The 20,182-nt window shown below is 54.8% G+C and overlaps 1 protein-coding gene across 4 annotated transcripts in view; it reads right to left on the reverse strand.

The window, feature by feature from the left end:
* Nucleotides 1–20,182, reverse strand: part of COL27A1 (collagen type XXVII alpha 1 chain) — a 151,306-nt gene that overhangs the window by 95,717 nt on the left and 35,407 nt on the right. For 3 of the 4 annotated variants that reach the window (XM_069573854.1, XM_069573853.1, XM_069573856.1), the window contains exons 6-12: nt 18,157–18,210; nt 16,597–16,650; nt 6,992–7,036; nt 6,298–6,351; nt 5,824–5,868; nt 2,595–2,648; nt 1,674–1,718 (exon numbers count right to left, since the gene is read on the reverse strand). In XM_069573854.1, coding sequence (XP_069429955.1) covers nt 1,674–1,718; nt 2,595–2,648; nt 5,824–5,868; nt 6,298–6,351; nt 6,992–7,036; nt 16,597–16,650; nt 18,157–18,210 — 351 coding nt within the window. The remainder of the gene's footprint in view (nt 1–1,673; nt 1,719–2,594; nt 2,649–5,823; nt 5,869–6,297; nt 6,352–6,991; nt 7,037–16,596; nt 16,651–18,156; nt 18,211–20,182) is intronic. The other variant, XM_069573855.1, reaches the window with a different exon arrangement.

Genomic DNA, 20,182 nt, shown 5'->3' on the forward strand with positions numbered 1-20,182 from the left:
TAAAGAAACCTGAGTGCCGAAGAATTGATGCTTTTGAACTGTGGTGTTGGGAAAGACTCTTGAGAGTCCCTTGGACAGCAAAGAGATCCCACCAGTCCGTCCTAAAGGAAATCAACCCTGAATAGTCACTGGAAGGACTAATGCTGAAGCTGAAGCTTTAATACTTGGCTACATGATGTGAAGAGCCAACTCATTGGAAAAGACCCTGATGCCGGGAAAGACTGAGGGCAGGAGAAGGAGGACAGAGGATGAGATGGTTGGATGGCATCACCGACTCAACGGACATGGGTTTGAGCAAACTCAGGGAGATGGTGAAGGACAGGGAAGCCTGATGTGCTGCAGTCCACGGGGTCGCAAGGAGTTCGACAGGACTGAGCGACTGAACAACAACAATTAGCCCTCAGGCACAAAGGAACTGTCAGCCGCAGAATGGTCTACGTCTGAGGGTGAGGTACCCCTTCTGTCAGTTCTGTGAGGTCAGGACCTGAATGTCTCTCTTCTCTGAACCCCACCCCCCGACTTGGCCCCCAGAGGGCCCAGATCCCTATACTATAACAGGTAAGGTGTCATGAACACGCATGTCAACCACAGAATCACAGTCAACCCCCTTTCTGGGCACCCTTGAGTGTTCCTGGCTCCCTTGCAGCTGCCTCTCACCTTCTAACTCCCCCACTATCCCTTCTCCATCAACCACAAAGGAAGGCCCAGACCCAGAGATGAAGATGGTTCCAAGCCCAGGAGTTAACCTGTGGGGCAGCAGCAGAGAGCCTTAAGCCACCAGCAGGGGCCAGGCCTGAAAGAAAGATGCTTCAGTTACAATCCTGGGTCTCCTTCGACCTGACAATGGGACCCTGGATGTATCACCCTGATTCTCAGAGCCTCAGTTTCCCCTTGTGAAAAATGAGATCGTTGGAATGAATGACTTTCCCCCAAGCCGAAGATTCTAGGAATCCACTTCCGCAGCATTATTGCCAACTAGTGAACTTGAGCCAACACTGAGATCAGAGGCCCTGGACAAGGACTGAGTTAGTATCCTGGCTCTGTTGTGAAACTTGGGGCAAGTTACTTGAGCTTTCTGGGCCTTGGATTTTTCTTCCTGCCCCACAGATGCCCAAACAAAGGGAGAAATAATTTCCTTCTACAATGGACAATCAGGGTCAGAGCTGGTGAACTGGGGTTCCTGCTGAGCCCGTCTTGTGGTCACGTCTCCAGTGGGCCTGCCCGACACCCCAGGGCCCTCTGGCCTTGCGTGTGTAGCAGTGAAACAGGTGACGCTAGGACAACACAGAGGCTGAGTATTCTCAGACACAGGAGCACAGACACCCGGTCTAGACAAGGCCCCCAGCATGGACACTCACGACCCAGACAACAGAAGCCCCCGGACACAGAAGCGCCTTGCAGGACAACTGCTGGACGTGCTGAGAAGCGCATCCCAGAAGGGCCCAGAGTCCTCAGGAGCCCCCAGCCCCAGCTGCGCAGCAGCCACTCAAGTGTTCTGGCAGCAGCCCCCGAGGCCCAGACAGCCCCCCATGCCTGCCCACACACTCAAAGCAGAGCAGGGCGGAGCAGAGAGAAGCGAAGAATGCCCAGGCCATGGGTGGACGGGGCCACATGGCCAGTGGGAGGTCAGGTTCACCCATAGAATCTGCGTAATAGACACGGAAAATCTTTACCGGCCTACCCATCTTGCCCCTCTTGCCAGGAACGCCAGGCAGACCCTGTAGAAGGAAACGGGGAAGAGATCAGGACAGGATTCCAGCAGGAGACTAACAGCGTTGCTCCAACCAGCCTCGCCTCCACCCACAAGAGGAAGTCACAGTAAGCCTGGCATCCAGTCCACAAAGACAACAGGCACCGGTGATGTGCATGTTGGATGGATGGTCCTTAAATGCAGGTCCTCAGAGTGGGGGCCTGCAAGGACCTGAGCTGGCAGATTCCTAAGGAAAGCACCCAGGACTCTGGTACTCAGCGATAATAAATGCTCCCGCTGTTTCCCTGCGATTCTGTTTCACCAGCTTATTGATGAGATTACAGTTGAGTCTCCAAATGTGGGCTCAGGTGGAGAGGGGACAGAGCCGGTCCAGAGGCAGGTGGGGCGCACCACCGCTGTCCTGGAAACTCCAGCAGCCCCAGACACATACACAAACGAGCGTGGTGTGTTCAGGAAAGCTTCACATAACTCGTGCCTGGTGGGATCTGGTCCATGGGCCATATTGATTGGAAATTTGAAATAAGCCCATTTCTCATTTGCTGAAAGCCCTTCAGGAGCTCCTCAAGCTCTCGGAATAGTCCCTCTCCTGATCTCAGTTCCTGGGGGCCGTATAGCTGTGCCCAGGGGCCCCCTCCAGCCCGTCTCCCATCCGCATTCCTGCCTTGCACTCAGAGCTTTGTGCTGTTAAACTCGCCAAGTAAGCTTCCGTCCCTGACTTTGCACATGCTCTTCTCTGTGTCTGGAAGGCATCTGCCTCGACTTCACCCTCAGTGGATGGCCTGTTCAACTCTGAGGCACCTCCTCAAGGAGGGATTCTAGAACTTTTCCAGCCCATGGCAGAGGAAGTGGGTGGGTGAGAGATAAATCGAGAAGGCATACTCACTCGCTCTCCATCGGACCCTGGCAGGCCGAAGAGCCCCGGGAGCCCAATGTAGCCCTAGGAAAAGAGCAGAGGGGAGGTCAGAAGGGCTGGCTGGTGGGCTGTGGCTTGCCCGTCCTGGCCCGGCCCGGCCCAGACCCCCCTCGCTGCGCTCTGGCGCCTGGCTCCTCTTCCTCGCTGGCGGCAGCGGCGGCTCCAGTGGTTCCACGATGACATAGGCCTTGAGGCAAGTGTATATGCCCATGGACTGCATGGTGCTGGCTTCCACGATGTAGTCCAAAGGCACATACCCTCACGCCAGGGAAGGGCGCGGGCACTCGCAGGGGAAGGCCCGCCCCATGCCGAGGGCTCCTTAACCTGCTGGAAGGAAGCTCTCTGCCGGGTTAGATGCTGGGGTGGCACCAAGCCCTACCCACCCTCCCAGGGAGGCTGGCGGGCACTCGCGGCTCCTGCAATGCCTCCTTCTAGGCCTCCAAGGCTGTGCACGTGGGGCTCGCATCACCCTAGATGGCCTGAGGGTGGCCGGCAGTGACAGCTGCTACCACCCTGGTGTGCTGGCATCCTGCCAAGCACATGTGCCGCTGAGTTCAGCCCTCCCCAGGACCCTGCAGATGGCCCATCCTCCTCCTCGCCGAAAAAGAAGACCCAGGCTCTGGAGAGAAAGCGGCACAGAGAGTCAGGGGTGGAGTCTGGATCGTCTGCCCTCCAGCCTCTCTCCATGCCATGCCCTCCACCAGGCATGCCCTTCCCACCCCCACAACTGCAGAACCAATGCTTTCAAGCCCAGCTCGGAGGTTCTCTCCTCTGGCTAGCATCCCTGATGCCTCCAACCAGAAGCAACCTCCTCCCCTCTCCCCGGTCCCCTATTTATACGCCCTGCATGCGTGCTAAGAATACTAGAGTGCGTTATCATTTCCTCCTCCTGGAAATCTTCCCAACCCAGGGACTGAACCTGCATCTCTCGTGACTCCTGCATTGCACGTGGATTCTTAGCCACTGAGCCACCAAGAAAGCCCCTATCTGTGCCCCACTTAATAGATTCACCACTTTCTCTTCTGTAGCTTCATTCTCTTTCTCCACGTTTCATGGCCTCATTAGCCAGGGAACCTCTCCAGAGCAGGAACCTAGCCCAGGGTTCCTATCATATCTGTACTCTCTAGATGTTTGTGAGATGACTTCACTGATTACATGGACATGAGTCTGAGCAAACTCAGGGAGATGTTGAAGGACACGGAAGCCTGGCGTGCTATAGTCCCTGGGGTCACAGAGTCGGACACGACTGGGCAACGGAACAACATAAGCTAACATTTACTGAGCACAAAGCATGTGCCAGACCCACCTCTCCGAGCTCTGCAGGCATTTAAGGCGTCTACTGTGCCCTCTCCACACCCTCAGGAAGTAGGCATTAGTAGTCAGCCTCCTGTAGAGGTGAGGTCATTTAGGCCCAGAGAGGCTAAGTGACTTGCCCAGGGTCACACGTAGCAGAATGTGGTATTTGAATTGAGGTCATCTGACTCCCAGGGCCAGGGCCCCTCTAACCACTTCGCCACACTGCCTCCCATAAACAAGCAACCAGTGCAGGCTCACAAGCATTTCTCCATCCCTAGAAGAGGTCACGAGGCCCCTTTCTCAGCATCATCTTAACAAATGATATTTACTGATCATTCCTAGAAGGGCTTATATCCCAGATTTGCAGTGATGGGCTCAGAGAGGTCCAGAGATGTGCCCAAGCTCCCACAGCTGGTTAATGGCAGGGTAGGTCTCCAAACCAGCTGCCCTGCCCCCAAGTCTGTGCTCTGCCTACTTCATAAACATAAGGCCGGTGATGGCAGGATTGGGCGGGCAGCCTGAGCGGCCCTGGCTCACCCAGGCTGCTCAGGGCCCTGTGGCCTTGAAAATGGGTGTGCCAGGGTCAGACCAGCAATCCCCTGCACGCGCGGCCTCTAGATGCCACAGCAAGGCAAACGGCAAGCAGCCCCAGATGTCATTAGCCTGCCTTGCTCCTCCGGTCCTCCTGGTAGATCAGAGACCTGGGGCTGAACCAGGAAGCCCTTCTCCCTCAGTTCAGGAGGCCCCTCTGGGGCCAGAGTTCATGGGAACAGTTGGATAAAGGGAAGGAGGAGGGGCCCAGCTCCTAGGACAGGAGCCTCCTCAGCCCCTGTCTATCACTGCCCCGCCCCCATCACCATCATCATCATCACTGACATCATCAACACGTCCTGGGGAACTTTCCCACCTCCCAGCCGCTCTCCTAACATCCGCCCATCAGGTCCAGGGATTCGGGCTGAGACTGCAGCCATAAATAGCTTTGGCTCAGGCTCGAAGGACACGTCATACCTGACCTGACCTGGCCTGACCGAGGACTCTATGACCCACTTGCTGAGCATTCTTTAAGAGGCAGGCAGCCCAGCCCTCCAAATACCTGGGTCCTCAATCCTAGCCCCACCTTAGGCAAGCTGTGGGAACTGGGGCCCCATCATGAGCCCAGTTTCCTAGTATACAGAAGACAGGATTCCACTAGATTGCTTCTTAGTCTTCTAAACTCCATTTTACCCCCCATTCAATTCACCCAGAACTTTCTCCATTGCCCCACAACCCACCTGGGAGCCCACCTCAGCAGTATTTACTTCCAAATTCCTAGCATCCCCCTAACCAAGCCAGGGGTAGTAATGGACATCCCTCCCACGGGAAAGATGGGCAAACAGCCTGCTGGCTACTCAGGGTTTGTTTCAGGGGCCTTGAAGGAGGGGCAGAGGAGATGCTCCATTAGCCTCCAGGCCTGGCCAACATTCACTCATTGGTCAGGACTGCCCTCCCTAAAGGGTGATACCCCAGCCCTCAGCTAGGTGCAAGAGTGAGGCCTCAGAGGACTCCAGGGACAGACAAAGTGGCCCCAGCTTTGGTTCCCTACTGATTGGACTTGCTGGGGGACACAGCAAGCAAATGTGTGATTATAGCAGATGGGCTGTGGCTGAGGCTCCAGCCGACCTGTGCTGCCCAGCTGCCTGGCCGTGGAGACCAAGCTGGCTCCAGGGTTCCCCGCCACGTAACCATCCTCTGTCCCTCTGCTTTTGGAGCACTCAGGCGGGAAGACCGAGGCCCCAGCTCTCCCAGAAGACCCTGGGTGGACACTGCAGGCTTTACAGCCCCGATTGCCCATCAGGCCCGCTGGAGGGACAGGAAATGCCCACCCGGGCCCCCAGGCAGGCGGCACTTGCCAAGTCACACTTACCCGGCTGCCTTTGGGCCCAGGGTCTCCTACAGGTCCAGGCAGCCCCTGAAACACAAAAGACAGAAGGGCAAGGGCATATGGAGATGTCCTAGCTGCTGCCCACAACCCAGGCCAAGACCTGTCTCCTTTGGCTTCACCTGTCTCTCTGTATGATAGGAGTGGGGTTACACTCCCGGGCTTCAAACAGAGCCTCCAGCTACCCCAGGGCCCCAAGCAGGCGGCTGGGAGAGCTTCTGGAGCCATGCCCTCACACCCCAGAACTACTCTTTCTTCTGTTTCCTCCTGAGTATCCTTGCTCTGCTGCCTTCAGAGAAGGCTTCTCAGCACAGCCCCCTGAACAGCCCTTTCTTTCCGGGCACACCTGGTAGGTATAGCTCCTGGGCCCCTAGCCCACCGCCTCCCTCTGCCTGGGGGCACCCGTGGCCAGCTCCACACCACCACGGCCACAGAGCTTCCAGAAGCCATATACTGCACCTGCCTGCCAGGGTAACCTTTGGCCCCTGGGCTACCCTCGGGTCCTGGCTGCCCCTGCAAAGGAACAAAAGAAACGTAAGGAAAGGGGAGACCCTGCCCAGCTCCAGGTCTGGAGGGCGGTGGGGGACTGGGGTTTACAATGGACAAAGAGAAGGGCAGGAATGTGAGACGAAAGGGGAGGAAGGGGAGGCCATTGGCCTGCTGGGCGCCCCTGCTAACCCACCCTCTTCTCCCAGCCCACCCTTTTGAGAAACCGGTCTGACCAGCTTGGAGGGACAAAACCCCCTGTCCTTGCAGCACAGGAATAAAGCACTGAGGGGGCCTGGCTGGGCTCTCCCACGCTGGCAGCAGCTGATGTTTGACTTGGGCTGGGGCAGCCAAAATTCCTGCAAACCCCGTGGCGGCATGTATAATATCCCCTAACATAGCCCGGAACAGGCCAGCTATTCATGGCGTTAACCGGAGTCCAGCGGCTCATGCCAGCACTGGGCCGGCGTGGACTCCAGCCCTTTCAGGCAGATGTGGCTGGGGGAGAGGTGGGGTCTGGTGGGGGCCCCAGAGGGATGGGAGGCAGAGCCTCCTGGCTCTGGAGCTTACTCGTGGAACCGGGCAGGGTGGGGTGGAGGCCAAGGACAGGCAGTGGGGCTGGAGCAAGGGAGGGCGAGGAGGGCGGGGCTGAGGCTGCAGCCCTCACCTGTTCTCCGGGGTGCCCCGTCGGTCCAGGATAACCCTTCTGTCCCTGTGGAGGGAAAGAAACCACTTGAGTCTAGGAAGACGCGTCTGGGTCCGGGGATCCCAGAGGCCCGGCCTTCCCGCCTGCCTCTGCAGCACTGCAGGCGCTGCGGCAGGGATGTATGTTAGCACACGTCTGAGAACTGCTCCCCGAGTGGAGATATCAGCCATCCTGCTGTTTCCTCCCCGTCACCAATGGTTCTTAGACCAGAAGACAGCCGGGATTGATCCCTCCTTGGGCAGGGCTTGTAAGCTGAATTAGGATACAGCAACTGGGAGAGACTGATGCTGTTATCACCACCCTTCTTTCCAAACCCAGAGAGAAGGTAAGAATGTCCGAAGCAGGGCTAGAGGGATGTCTGAGTGATGGGTGGACTGATGAGGACCTTAAAGTCTGGGCTGTGCTCACCCACCATACAATACTGGGATTTTTCTGTCAGAACCTTCTCATTAACCCCCTATCAGAAAAGATCTCACACATATTGACCAACTGTGTGACCCCCAAATAGCTACCCCACTTCTTCCCAGTGATTCCAGCCACTATTCCAGGGGAAAAGAGGCCACTAGATTGACTGAGAAAGACTCTGGTGACATTTCAGTACCAACCATGTGCCCTGTCCCCATGGTTTAATTCCCATGGTCCAAGGCCACGTCTCCAGGTCAAGAGAATCAAAATGAGCGTGTGCCTTCAGGTGGCACTGGAGACAGCCACTTGGACCATTTCATGAGTGTAAGGAACTCTTTGCAGGGAAACCCCAGACTGCAAACTTCCCTAAGCTTTGAGCTGTTGCGAAACAAGACGGAGCAGAGGCTTCTGTTTCAGACAGTATGGTGGAGACGGGGTGATCTCCATTAGATCCCCCGGCTCACAGGAGCCCTGTGCTGGGTCCAGACCATCTCTGACTTACTGTGCAACCCTGGAGGGGTTACTGCCCTTCTCTGGATGTCAAATAAGGGAGTTAGAACTCTGAGTACCCTTCATTTCTGGTGTTCCAGAACTTAGGAGTTCTAGGGATCCCCCAGAGTGTTAGTCATTGCTCAGTCGTGTCTGAGGGATCTTCCCAAACCAGGGATTGAACTCGGGTCTCCTGCATTGCAGGTAGAAGCCCTAGGGATATCCCAGGCTGGTGATTAACAAGACTCTAGACTACACACACACACACACACACACACACACACACACACGCACGCGTTGCCTGTGAACCCCCTCTACCCACTGTTGTTTATATCATTTCCATCCTGCGGAGGAGAAAATCGAGTCTTGAAGAACGGAAGTCACTTGTCCAGAGCCCATTACTAAGGAACAGCAGCTCAAGCTCACCACTGGGTCCTTCTGACACCGGAGGCCACACGGAGAGCCTTGCAGCCCCCCTGGGCATGCACAGTTCATGCACCTCCACAAACACCCACAGGCACACACGTTTGGCACGCCCTAGGACCCCCAGAAAGCGGCACTCTTTAATCATGAACAGCATCGCTCTGATCCAAGAGGTCCGGGGAGTTTACGAGCATTCCTTTTGCACCTACTCACGCCTCGAGACTGCTCAGCGTTGTGATTGCCTCTCAGACCTGGGGCCCATGAGGTTGATGCAACATGGCAGGGTGAGATTCCGCCAGCATGCCATTCTTCCCCAGTGGGCAAACTGACGCAGAGGCCACAGTCAGCAGCCAGCGTGCAGAGTGGTTAAGATCGCTTGTTTCAGATTAATCTGGATCCCTATCCTGCTTCCCTACTGGCTGGAGGACCTGGAGCCACCTCTCTGAGCCCTGGTTTCATCTTGCAAAATGGGGTTCTCAGGGGTTGGCATTATAGACTGTATGATATAATGTGTGAAGACTTAGCACCACATTGCATTCAAGGGCCCCATAAAGACCAGCTGCTGTTAGTAGCATGATCTTGATATTTCATTCATTCATTCAACAAACATTTGCTGCACTTTCATGCTCCGGCCCCATTCTACGCATTAGGTGAACAAGAAGACAAGATCCTTTGCCTTAACGGAATTTACAGTCTAATTAAATAGATATAAAAACAAATAAATATAAAACGTAATGTCTCAAGGATTTGCTCACATGGGGGCAGAGTCTCAGTCTTGCAAGATGAAAAGGTCCTGGAGATCGACTGCGCAACAATGTGAACATGCCCGATGCCGCTGGACTACACACACGAACACGGCTCAGATGGGAAAATGCACGTGATGTGTTTTCGCATCATCACCGAAAATGAAATTCTGAAAAAGGGATAATGTGTGGCAGCGACTAGTGCTATGGAGAAAAGTGAGCAGAGTCGGAGGACCCAGAGCAGGGCCACGATGGGCAGGGTGGTGACCGTGGCAGGCAGGGAAGCTGGACACAGGCTGGCTCTCTGGGGAAAGGCTTTCCAGGCAGAGGGAACAATAGGGGCAGAAACCCTGAGGGAGAATGCTCTCAAGCAAGAATGAGCCCCGTGGGACTGGGGCAGAATGAGTGGGGGGTGAGGGGCAGAGCGACGAGGTGGTCAGAGAGGAAGCAGGAAACCAGAGCATGCCAGGTGGAGAGATGGCAGGAAAGCACAGGAGGGTTTTAAGCAAGCATGTGTCACGGACAGGATGCATGACCATCATCCTTTCTCCACTTGAAGCCGGCAGATGAGGAAAAACAAGCAAAGCCTTTTCCCATGAAGAGCTGAGTGGAGCCTCGAGCTCTACGCTGTGTGACTCAGCCCAGGAATAATAAACTCAGCCTGTGCAATAATGCAGCAAGAATCCCAAGAGAAGCGAGAGAGGGGTCCAGGGAGCCCTGAGCGCCACGTGCTCCTTTGGCTTCCTTGCAGCCACAAAGAAGCTAGAAACCAATGCTTTGGCAGACTTATCAGTGAAATCCCAGAAGTAAATCTTCTTCAAGTAAATCTTCTACTCAGGATGCAGTGAAAAGGAAGTGAATGACCATCGGGGACATGGACGGTGACTCACTCTATGCCTGGCCCCTCACTAAGGCCTAGACGCATCATCTCATCAACAACCTGCTACCATCCCTGAGAGGCAGGGATTACCACACGCACTTGCCAGATGAGGAAACTGATGAAGCTTAGTGAGGTAAAGAGGCCATAGAGCAGGCTTCGAAGTCCTAAGTCCTAACTGTTGAGACCCGAGCTCACCTGGAAGAGTCACGGGGTCACCAAGGGGAAGACCCTCTTACAGACTCACCTCCCCAGGTCTGAGCTTGCGGATCACTGTAGCATCATGAACTCACTGTCTGAGTTGGAAGGGACCTAAGCCATCAGTTTCACAGCTTCCTTCACTGGATACAATGAGAAACCGAGGCTCAGACATGTAAAGGGACTCGCCAAAGGCTAGTTAGCAAGTTACGGCCAACCCCAGACCATTCCCCACGACGCCAGACCCCTCGGCGCTGGGCTTTGTCCACAGTTCCTAGGTCTTTTCCAAACCATGGGCCCGGAAGGGCCTTGAACACTGCCAAGAACCTGTGTTTCTCTTAGCGGACTGGGAGCCGCTGAGACTGAACACAGCCAAGACATGGGGTTGGGGTGGGGGTGGGGGTTCCTATGCTCCCTGGAAAGCACCTTAACAGTGTTTACCAAGCTGGGGACAGTCAAATAGCTTCAAATGACAGGGCCCCAGGTCTTGCAAGAATCTAAACCATTACTTTCTCCAGGGCCCCAGCAATTACAGGGCGGGCGCTGACCGCAAGGTGGACCCACGGACAGTGATTTCCCCACGGGTGATGTCTGCCTGACTGGGACGAGGGGAGAGCAGAGGCTTCAGGGGAGTTCCAGGGACCACAGAAATCTGCAAGGGGCCTCTGGCTGCTCAGCAGGCGGGTCTCCACAGGACCCGTGTTTATAATAGAACTCGGGCTATATTTTGGTTTGGGAGCCAGATTAATCATTGCTTACAATGCACAAGTAAAAACCAGACATCACCTCACTGTTACGGCAGACAGTCTCCCTGTTGGCTGGGATGCTATTTGGGCTTTGGGCAGAGAGGGGAGGGGGGTCCTGCCCCTGCCTGGGGGTCCTGAGAACCAGCCTAGACCTCTCAGCGGATCCCCTCTCGCACGCTGAGCTTGAAGGCTATACCTCAGCCTGCATGAGGCCCCAGCTTCTCTTGCAGTAGAATAAAGCTCACCAGGCCCACTCAGCATTCCATGAGGCTTCCCGCTAAACTTCTCCACCACCCTGGCAGCCCCCAGGCCACACTGGGGGGCCAGCAGGATGGACAGCCCCTCAACAGAAAGGGTCAGGAGGAAGAAACATCTGCCAAGAGGTGGAGTGAGCCACGACATCATGCCCGCCAAGTTCCTGCTCCTCTCTGCACCTCAGTTTCCCTAGCTGACCTTTCAAAGCATCCTGTTGGCCCCAAAACGATAGGATTCTATGGGATTCTGCAATGCGATGCGTGGCTTGTCCGAAAGCACAGTCCATCCCAGTACAGTCAGGCATCTGATGCTGAACTCTGCTCAGCGGGTACCTGAGAGAGGTCAGAGCAGGAAGGTAGAGCTTCTGTACAGATCCTTCATTCATCTGCCTACTCCTTCATTCAAAGGTTTGCTGAACCCCACCAACGTGGCAGACTCTATATTAGCACTAAGAATACACAGGTAAACAGCAAACTTGCTCTCTACCTTCTAGAACAGGATATGGGCTTTAAACACATACGAAGCAGAACAAAATAGCGCTGACTGCTAGGAGAGTACAGACACCCAAGCAGAGGAGGTGGTTTTGTAAGCTGAGGCTTGAAGGAGGAGCCTCGTTGGAGAGCAGAGGGTCAGTGGAGTTCAGAAACGGAGCCGGAGGGACTTCCCTGGTGGTCTAGTGGCTAAGACTCTGTGCCCCCAAAGCAGGGGGCTGGGATTCTATCCTGGGTTGGAGAACTAGATCCCACATGCCGCAACAAAAGATCCCACATGCCGCAATGATGTGACCAGTAGAGCCATTTAAAATAAATAATTCTTTTAAGTAAATCAATGTTCTTTAAAGAAAAAAAACAAACAAACAGAGTGGGTATGGGTCCCAGAAGATCAGAACAGCTCAGCAACAGGGGGAATCCAAGGAGGTTCTCAGTAGGGGGCGCTGCATGGAACTGGGGGTGCTGCTTGGAACTGGAGGTGCTACATGGAACTGGGGGTGCTAAGTCCAGATAGAACTGGCAGTTCTGCAGAAAGGCAGGAGATTGCTTTAAGGTTTGTCAATCACACACACCCCAAAAAACATCCCCAGATGACCCCCTCTGCCTGCCCATTTTACTACAGACTCTCAGACAGTGGCCAACGCAGAAGGCATAGGGAGGGCTTATGGGCAGGGTGAGGGTGGCAGGAGGGAGCCAAGAGGAAGTTTCAAGTTGGGTACCAACTTTATTCCATCAGTGATGTCTACCTGGGGCAATGTGTTAAGGTAGAGTCTGAATTAGGCTTGGCAAGAAAGAGCAACTAGTTATGTCTGCCATGGGCAGAGGAGGCAGGGAGGTGTGGGGTGGAAGAGCAGATGTCTGTGTCCAGCACTGTGCTGAGCTCCACATGAGGAACAAAGAAGAGGTCCTCCTCTGTGAACTTGGTCTAGTCTGACAACTATGCCAAGAATATCAGTGAGTTGCCTGCTAGCCAGAAAATGCAGAGTCCCAAAGAGGCTGAGAAAATGCGCTGGTGTGAGAGAAGGGAGATAGGAATTCTGCCTGGAGGTGCTGGGCAGATACTCTTGGACAAGATGGCACGTGAGGGTAAATCGAGAGACTGATACATGAAGACGAGTAGGGAGGAGACAGCCTGCCAGGGGAGAGCCCAGCATAAGCAAACACAGGGAGGCAGGAAGGCCCAGGGCACGTGAGCTGGATGCTTCAAGGGTTTCTATACAGCAGAATTCCTTGGTCTTGGCACCACTGACACCGCAGGCTGGATCAGCCTTCACTGTGGGTGGGGTGTGTGTGCCATGCATCACAAGATCTGTAACAGCATCTCTGGCGTCTACTCATTCAAAGCGAGAAGCGCCCCCTCCCAGGGGCTAATGACCAAAAATGCCTCCACTATGAATTGCTCCCTGGGGGCAGTTGAGAAGCGCTGCTCTATAGGAGAGAAGACAGAGGGATTAGACTAGGGACCGCACTGGATTCTGCCCTCCCAGGGAGCAAACAGGGCTCTCGAAGCCTTCTGGGCTAGAGGAGGGTGTGTGTGTGTGTATGTGTGAGTCCCTAGTCATGTCCGACTCTTTGTGACCCCATGGACTGTAACCCGCCAGGCTCCTCTGTCCATGGGATTCCCCAGGCAAGAATACTGGAGTGAGTAGCCATTTCCTTCTCCAAGGGATCTTCCCAAACCAGGAATCAAACCCAGGTCTCCTGCATTGCAAGCAGATTCTTTACCATCTGAGCCACAAGGGAGGGCAGTTAACTGGTAACTAAGCAAGATGACTAATGGGACCAAGCGGGCAAGACCTTCTTCAGTGCTGCTTCTTCAAGATCATTCGTTCATTCATGCTGGGTGCTGAGGACATAGCATCTTATTTAACCCTGCGAAACACTGCACAAAGCAACTGAGACCATTTGCCCAAGCTCACAGAGCAGGAGGGGGACAGAGCTGGGATTCCATCCAGGCGTGTCTGACCTGCCCTTGGGAATCAGTTCAGCAGAGTCCCTCGGCTAGCATCGCAGACAGATGTGGAGAAGGGAGCCTTATTGAAGGTGGGGAGGCTCTTATGTAAGAAACTATTTCCATCAGCATTGTAGAGAGGGAAGGGGCCTGCAGGTTATAAGACCTGAGTTCAAATCCCAGCTCTGCCATTTAGTGACCCTGGCAGCTGTGTCCACTAACCCAGTGGCTCTCGGCCTTGGCTGCACTTGACGATCTGGTGCTCTAGTCCACTCAGACCAGCTGAACCGGAACCCCCGTGGAGGTAGAGGACAAACTCCCCTACTGGTTCTCACACACAGAGGGGCTGGGAACCAGGGCTGTAGACGTCACTCTCCGAAAGCCCCCAGTGATCTCACTGGCATTTAACACCCGTGTCAGCAAAGGGCCAGGTACCTAGGTACATCTTTGTGCAATGACTGGAAGAGTGAATGAATGAATGAGACCTATTTGGGCCTTAGTTTTCTCAGCTGTAAAATGGGCATAATACTGCTTAACTGCTGGAGGCTATTATGAGGAAGCGATGTGATGAGGAACAGCAAGCCTTTCTGTCACACTAGTCAATATGAGAAGCTCCCAACTCAAAGTCCCTTTCTCCTGCCCACTTTTCTCCATGGCCTTTTTCATCTTCTAACACATCTCATATTTTCACCATTTTTATTGCCTCCTTCCTCCCACAAGACTGCAAACTCTGAGGATCAGGGATTTTTGTCTCTTTTTTCAGCTCAGAGGCCTGCACACCTCCCGACACGCAACAGACAACCAATCCATCCTGCTGAAGAAATGAATGAATAGGGCTACTGGTGTCACTATGAGGTGACGCCAAAATTCAATGTGCTGATGAGCAAAGGGCACGCTGACCTCGCCTCTCAGCCACTGACGTTCTTTCTCGCTCAAGGCTCCCCACATGAGACGATGCAGGAAACCATCCAGCAGGACCAGCGCAATGTGGCTACCACTGTTACCAAAAGATGCCTGCGGGAGGAGAGACTACGGACAAACAGGGGCAGTTCCAGGTGAGCTTGCCCACCCCACTGTCTGCCTTCCTGACCCCCACCACTGGTCAGGGGTCCCTGCCTTGAGACCCGAGCACCCCCATGATCTGCCCACCACCCACTGTGATTAGGTGACATTGGCCTGCCAGACCAGACTCCTCTGTGTTTGCCTCGACTGGAGCCAGAGGGGCTTGGTGGAAATGGCTTTGCCAAATCGTTTTCCTACCACACAGAGACTCTTCCTTAATTTAGAAAAGATGTCTCTCCTTGCTCTGGTGAGCTGGTTCCCCTGGGCTGGGGACTCTGGGCCTCCCTGGACATCTGCTAAGAGCAGGAAGGCTAGAACCCCCGGCAGGAGCCAGTCCAGTCTGGTTTTCCATCTCCCGCCTGCTCTGCTAGATTCCTACTCCCGTGCCAAGTGAGACCACCACTGGCTGCTTTATGAGCCAGGACTGGAAGAAGACTTTTCCACTCACACCTCATCCATCAGAAAGCGCTGGAGCCCAGAGAGGAAGTGAGCGGGGAGAGGGAGTCCCTCTGTGTTCTCTGAGCCAAAAAGACCATGTTTCCCCAGCTCACAGACAGCCACGCACTCCTGCTGGGTCTGGCTTCTTCAGATCTGCAGGAGGACCTGTTCTGGCCGAGGAGGCTGGAGGAGAAGGAGTCTGGGGGGCAGTGATGTTCCACGCCCACCTGCGCCAGGAGACCCTCAGAGCATGGACAGGATGGAGCCAGGAGATGCCACGACTGCCCAAATGAGAACCAGATGGCCAAGGCAGAGGGCAGCTGTGGCTACAGCTGGGAGCCAGCATGGATGTTCAAGCCGCAGCCCTCGGCTGATCTATGGACTGAAAACCCATCAGCAATGGGGGGTTTTCCTGCAAAAACAGCAACTGACCCTGACCCTGCACTGTCCTCCCTGTTTCCTGAACACCTACTACACACAGGCCCTGAACGAGGCTCTGTAGGAAGAGCGACAAACCATTTTTGCATGTCCTGGTTGGTGAGGCTGGTCTGGGGGCTGAAAAGAACGCAGTCTAGATGGACTATGGGTCTTTGAGCAGAGTAGAGGCTCTAGACTCAAAAGCTGGAGTTCTAGAAGGGCTTCCTGGAGGGGGCACAAGTAGAGTTAGTCTGAAAGATGGGACACCCTAGCTGCGAAGCTGGAGAGGAATTCAGGGGCACAGCCAGCCAGAGACCCACCACCTAGGAAAATGGCAGCTCTTCCCCCAAAGAGGTAATACCCCCTGCCTGACTGATGCAGTGCTGGGGTGGGGGTGGATGAGAACAGCTCAGAATGCACAGAGAACTCTGCCTCTATAGAGATTTCCCTGAAGTATATGGGAGTGATGATATTAGACCCAGAGAGGTTACTGACTTGCCCCAGGTCACACAGCGAGCAAATGGTGGAGCAGGGAGTAGAGTCCAGATGCAGCTGACCCCAGAGCCCACTCTCTCAACTTCCAGGCTCCAGACCTTGCTGGTGGTTTATAGTCCCCGGGAGATCAGGGACAGGGGACAGGGTAGATCATGGTCACTCCAGGTAGAAGAAGGCTGAGGCTCAGGGAGGGGATGTGCAGGTCCCAGGCCACTCAGCTCATGGAAGGTAGAGCTGAACCTATGGGGGCTCCTGGCTCTGACAATATTCCTTCCACCACCGAGAGCACCCTTAGGACCTCCCTGGAGCAGCTGGGCTGCAAAAGGAAGGACAGCAAACCAGGGTCACTTGTCACATCTCACTAACCATGGTCGGGGGGGACCTGCTCCAAGCCCAGGTGCTCCATGCCCCCAGGTAAGCACAGACCCTCAGAAACCTCTCTCCCTTCTGGCCACCAGCCCACTGCTAAGGATCTGGGCCAGGGCTGGGGAGAGGCAGTACACAGCACTCCTGCCTGAAGACCCTGCTTGCTAGGAAACCCACTGGACAAAGCGAAGCATCAGCACCAAGGTGTACCTTTCGTCCAAGGGGTCCTGGATTCCCAGTGAGCCCGGGCAAGCCCATGTCGCCCTGAAAAAACACAGAAAACGGGGTGAGACAGGGGAACAGGAGCAGACACTCATTGAAAGTTCGGCCTACCACGGCCAGTGGCTTGCGAATAGGATTCACGGAGGCGTAAAGGCCTCAGAGGAGACTCAGGTCCTCTGCGCAGGGTGAAGGCAGCCGAACAGGCAGGGGACCCAGCCCCTCCCCACTTAATTCAGTCGCTCCATTTGATCTGTTTTCTATGTTGGACTTCGGCAGAAGGAGCCATCTGGGGAATGGGTTACACCACCAAAACTATGTTTGCAAACCACTGCCCTGGAGAACACGCAACCTGTTTCAACTGGCAATCCCTCTCCTGCATTCCTGACCCCCTCCCTCCTGCCCGTGCTGGGCATGGTGGCCACCCAGTAGGGGGCATTTCTGCCACCACCATGAGACCCAGGAGCAGACAACGCAGGAGCAGGAGAGAAGCCTGGGCCCCTGGAGGTCATCCAGCCTGGGTACAAAGTCTGGTCTGCACCTGACCAGTTGCGGGGCCTCCAGCCACCCACCTCTGGGGCCTCTGTTTCCTCCCAGGCAAGCTAGGCCCAGCTGCCTGGGCTATAAGCTTAAGAGGATCCAATGGGGGTGCATGTGGATGTATATACACAGTGAAAAAACTTCTCCTGAAGATGTGAAGGAATGAGCCACCTGTGTCTCAGAGAAATCAATAGAAGCCGCTATCTCTAAGTCTCCATGCACCAGAGGCTGGGCTGAGAAGCAGGGTTCTTCCAGTCAGGAGGGCCTTGGGGTTGTGTTCAGAAGGAGACCAGACTCAAGGACTCCTTCCAGAGGATGGATGTCCGGGACATTGGGTGATCTTGGAGTTCTGGGTTCCCCTGCTCTGGCCTGACCTCCACTCCCTCCAGGCCCCTTGCTTAACTTACAGGGTGGATGCTTCAGGGGCAATGAAGTCCTTGGGCCTAACTCTTCTCTCTTCCATGGGAGAAGTTTTATTCTCAGCCCTTCAGAGTCAGGCAGCCCTGCCTCTCCAGCCCATTCCATTCCACGTCCTGAGAAGTTTTATTCTCAGCGCTTCAGGGTCAGGCAGCCCTGCCTCTCCAGCCCATTCCCTTCCACAGACCTGTGTGTCGAACTAACCAACTCGGAGGGGTCTTCGAATGTCTGCTGGAAGCTTCCTGGGCGTGTGCTACCAAGAAGCTTCTGGATGCCGAGGGCCACCTAGCAGGCCCTGCAGAAAACCCACTCAGAGCATCAGGCCAAAGGACAGTCACCAAAGGAATGTCCACAGGCCACATTTTTTTGTCGGTTTTATTGGCTGCACATGGGAAGAAGGCAGCAGGGATGGCTTTGGGTTTGGTGCAGGGAGAGCTCAAGGGCTTCAAAGAGAACAGACCACGTCCTTTTCTACATCCTGCCTCCGGCCTTTTGTTACGCAGAGGCCTCTGTCAGGAGGTTTGTGCCAGCACGGCGGTTTCCCTACCATCCACTCCTCCACTTCCCTGAGCGCTGGGGTCCCTGGAAACCTACCTTTGCCCCATCGTGGGCCTTTCCTGGTGAGAGCCCGGGGTCCCCTTTCTGTCCCTGAAACAGAAACAATTCCACTTTGGCCGCCACGTCTTCTAAAGAGGGTATCTCCCCACCAACTACGCTCATATCCCTGTCTTCTGCTTAAATGCCCTCCCCCTGCACCCCACTCACATTCCTCCATGGGGTCCTCTTCAATCCCATCACTCCCCTGTTCCAGCAACCCTCCATAGCTGCCCACCACCCTACTGACAAAGTCTGAACTCCCCCTTGGGTGTCCCAAGTCTTCCATCATCTGGTCCCACCCACCCTATTCAGAACTCGCTCTCCTCCTACCAGCCCAGCCCAAAGATAGGGCCCCTCTGCCCCATCCCCAGACCACGATTCTTCTTCCCCCGGGACTTGCACATTCCTGCTGCTGGGTCCTTGTGCAGGTAGTCACCCCCAAGTAGAAAACCACTCCCCCCCAATCATCCATTAGCCAAACCAGAAACATTCCCAAGATGCAGCTTGACTGCATCCTCCCCCACCAACTGCACAGGTGATGAGCACCCCAAGGGCGCTCAGAGACCTTCTAAGAGACACATCCTGAAGTTAAGCTTGATTCTTTCTGCTTTCCTAGCCCCTGATGCTCACCTCACCGTCTCAAATCACCTAGAGCCAGTGCACTAACAGCCACTTAATCTATGTATAGCCCTTCACAGTTTGCAACATCCCTCAACCCACCAGGTTCCCAGAATAGCCAGATGAAGCGGACAATGAAGTGCTATTACCCCATAACACATTCAGGGAAACTGAGGCCTGGAGAAGGAAAAGGACAGCCCAGGAACCCAAGCTGAGGCACTGGTAGAGCTAAGACTAGGACCCTGAATTGGTGATTCCCAGAACCTGGGGCCTAACAAGTTAGAACAGGCAGGGAACAGCAGAGAAACTGACAAGTAGTATGTCCCCAGTCAGACCGGCATTCCTAGTCCCAAGCACAAGGGAGCATTCCCCATCACAAGGATCCTAGCTTCTAAGAGCACGTGCTCAGGGAAGGACCTACCAAATGTGTCTCTTACAGCTAAAGAGGGCTCTGGGCTGTGGCCCGACCTGATTAAATTACTCAGGAGACAGTCCTTTGAGAAGTCAGTCTCCTGATCTCTGTCCCTTAGCCTCACTCCCCAGCTCCCTCCCCAATCTGGGTCCTGAGTCAGAAGTCCTGGGTTAAGCCAGACTCACAGTAGGGTCTCAAGCAAGTGACTTCACTTCTCTGAGCTTGTTTCCTCACCTTTAAAATGCAGGCTGCACAGCACACACACACACATACATACACTGAGGCATGTGCACAAAGACACATGGATGCATGTTCACACACACGCACACACACACACACACACACACAGGGGTACAGGGACACATGGCCGCCTGGCATCCAGGTTTCTTGGCAAGGAGCCAGTGAGATGATGGATGTGACACGTGGGGAGGGTGGTTTGGCCAACTTTAATTAGTTCCCATTTGATTCTCTTCTGTGTCTGGACCCAGATCTTCCAAATCCTGACTCAGTCACTCTGCATGAGAAATCACTGCATTCCAAACCGGAACAAGCCTTAAGAGAGTGAGGGCGCCCTTTCACTGCCCACCCACCACGTGCCCAACACTGTGCCAGGCCCACTCAACGCAGCACCTCGCCAGCCCTCTTACACCCACATGTGGCAACACAGGACCAAGCCCCAGATTCACAGGGGCTGAGTCATAGTCCAGGGTGGCATGCAGGTAAGAGGCCATGTCTCACTAGGTCTCACTAGGTCCTGGGTCTATCTGACTCCAGAGCCCTCACTTACAAATGGGAAGCCTAGATGCCTCTTCCACATGCCCTCCGGCTGCCCCAGGCTGCAGGCCAGTCCCTCCTTGCTAGAACCCCAACTCTCTGTCCACCTAGGTCCATCCAGGTCACTGCTGCAGGCCTCACCTCTAGGATCAACAGCCTCATGCTGCAACAGCCCCTTGTTGACACTCTCCCAGCCTCGGCGTTCATAAGCCCAGCTCC

Source organism: Ovis canadensis, chromosome 2 (genome assembly GCF_042477335.2).
Source record: "Ovis canadensis isolate MfBH-ARS-UI-01 breed Bighorn chromosome 2, ARS-UI_OviCan_v2, whole genome shotgun sequence".
NCBI classification, from domain to species: domain Eukaryota; kingdom Metazoa; phylum Chordata; class Mammalia; order Artiodactyla; family Bovidae; genus Ovis; species Ovis canadensis.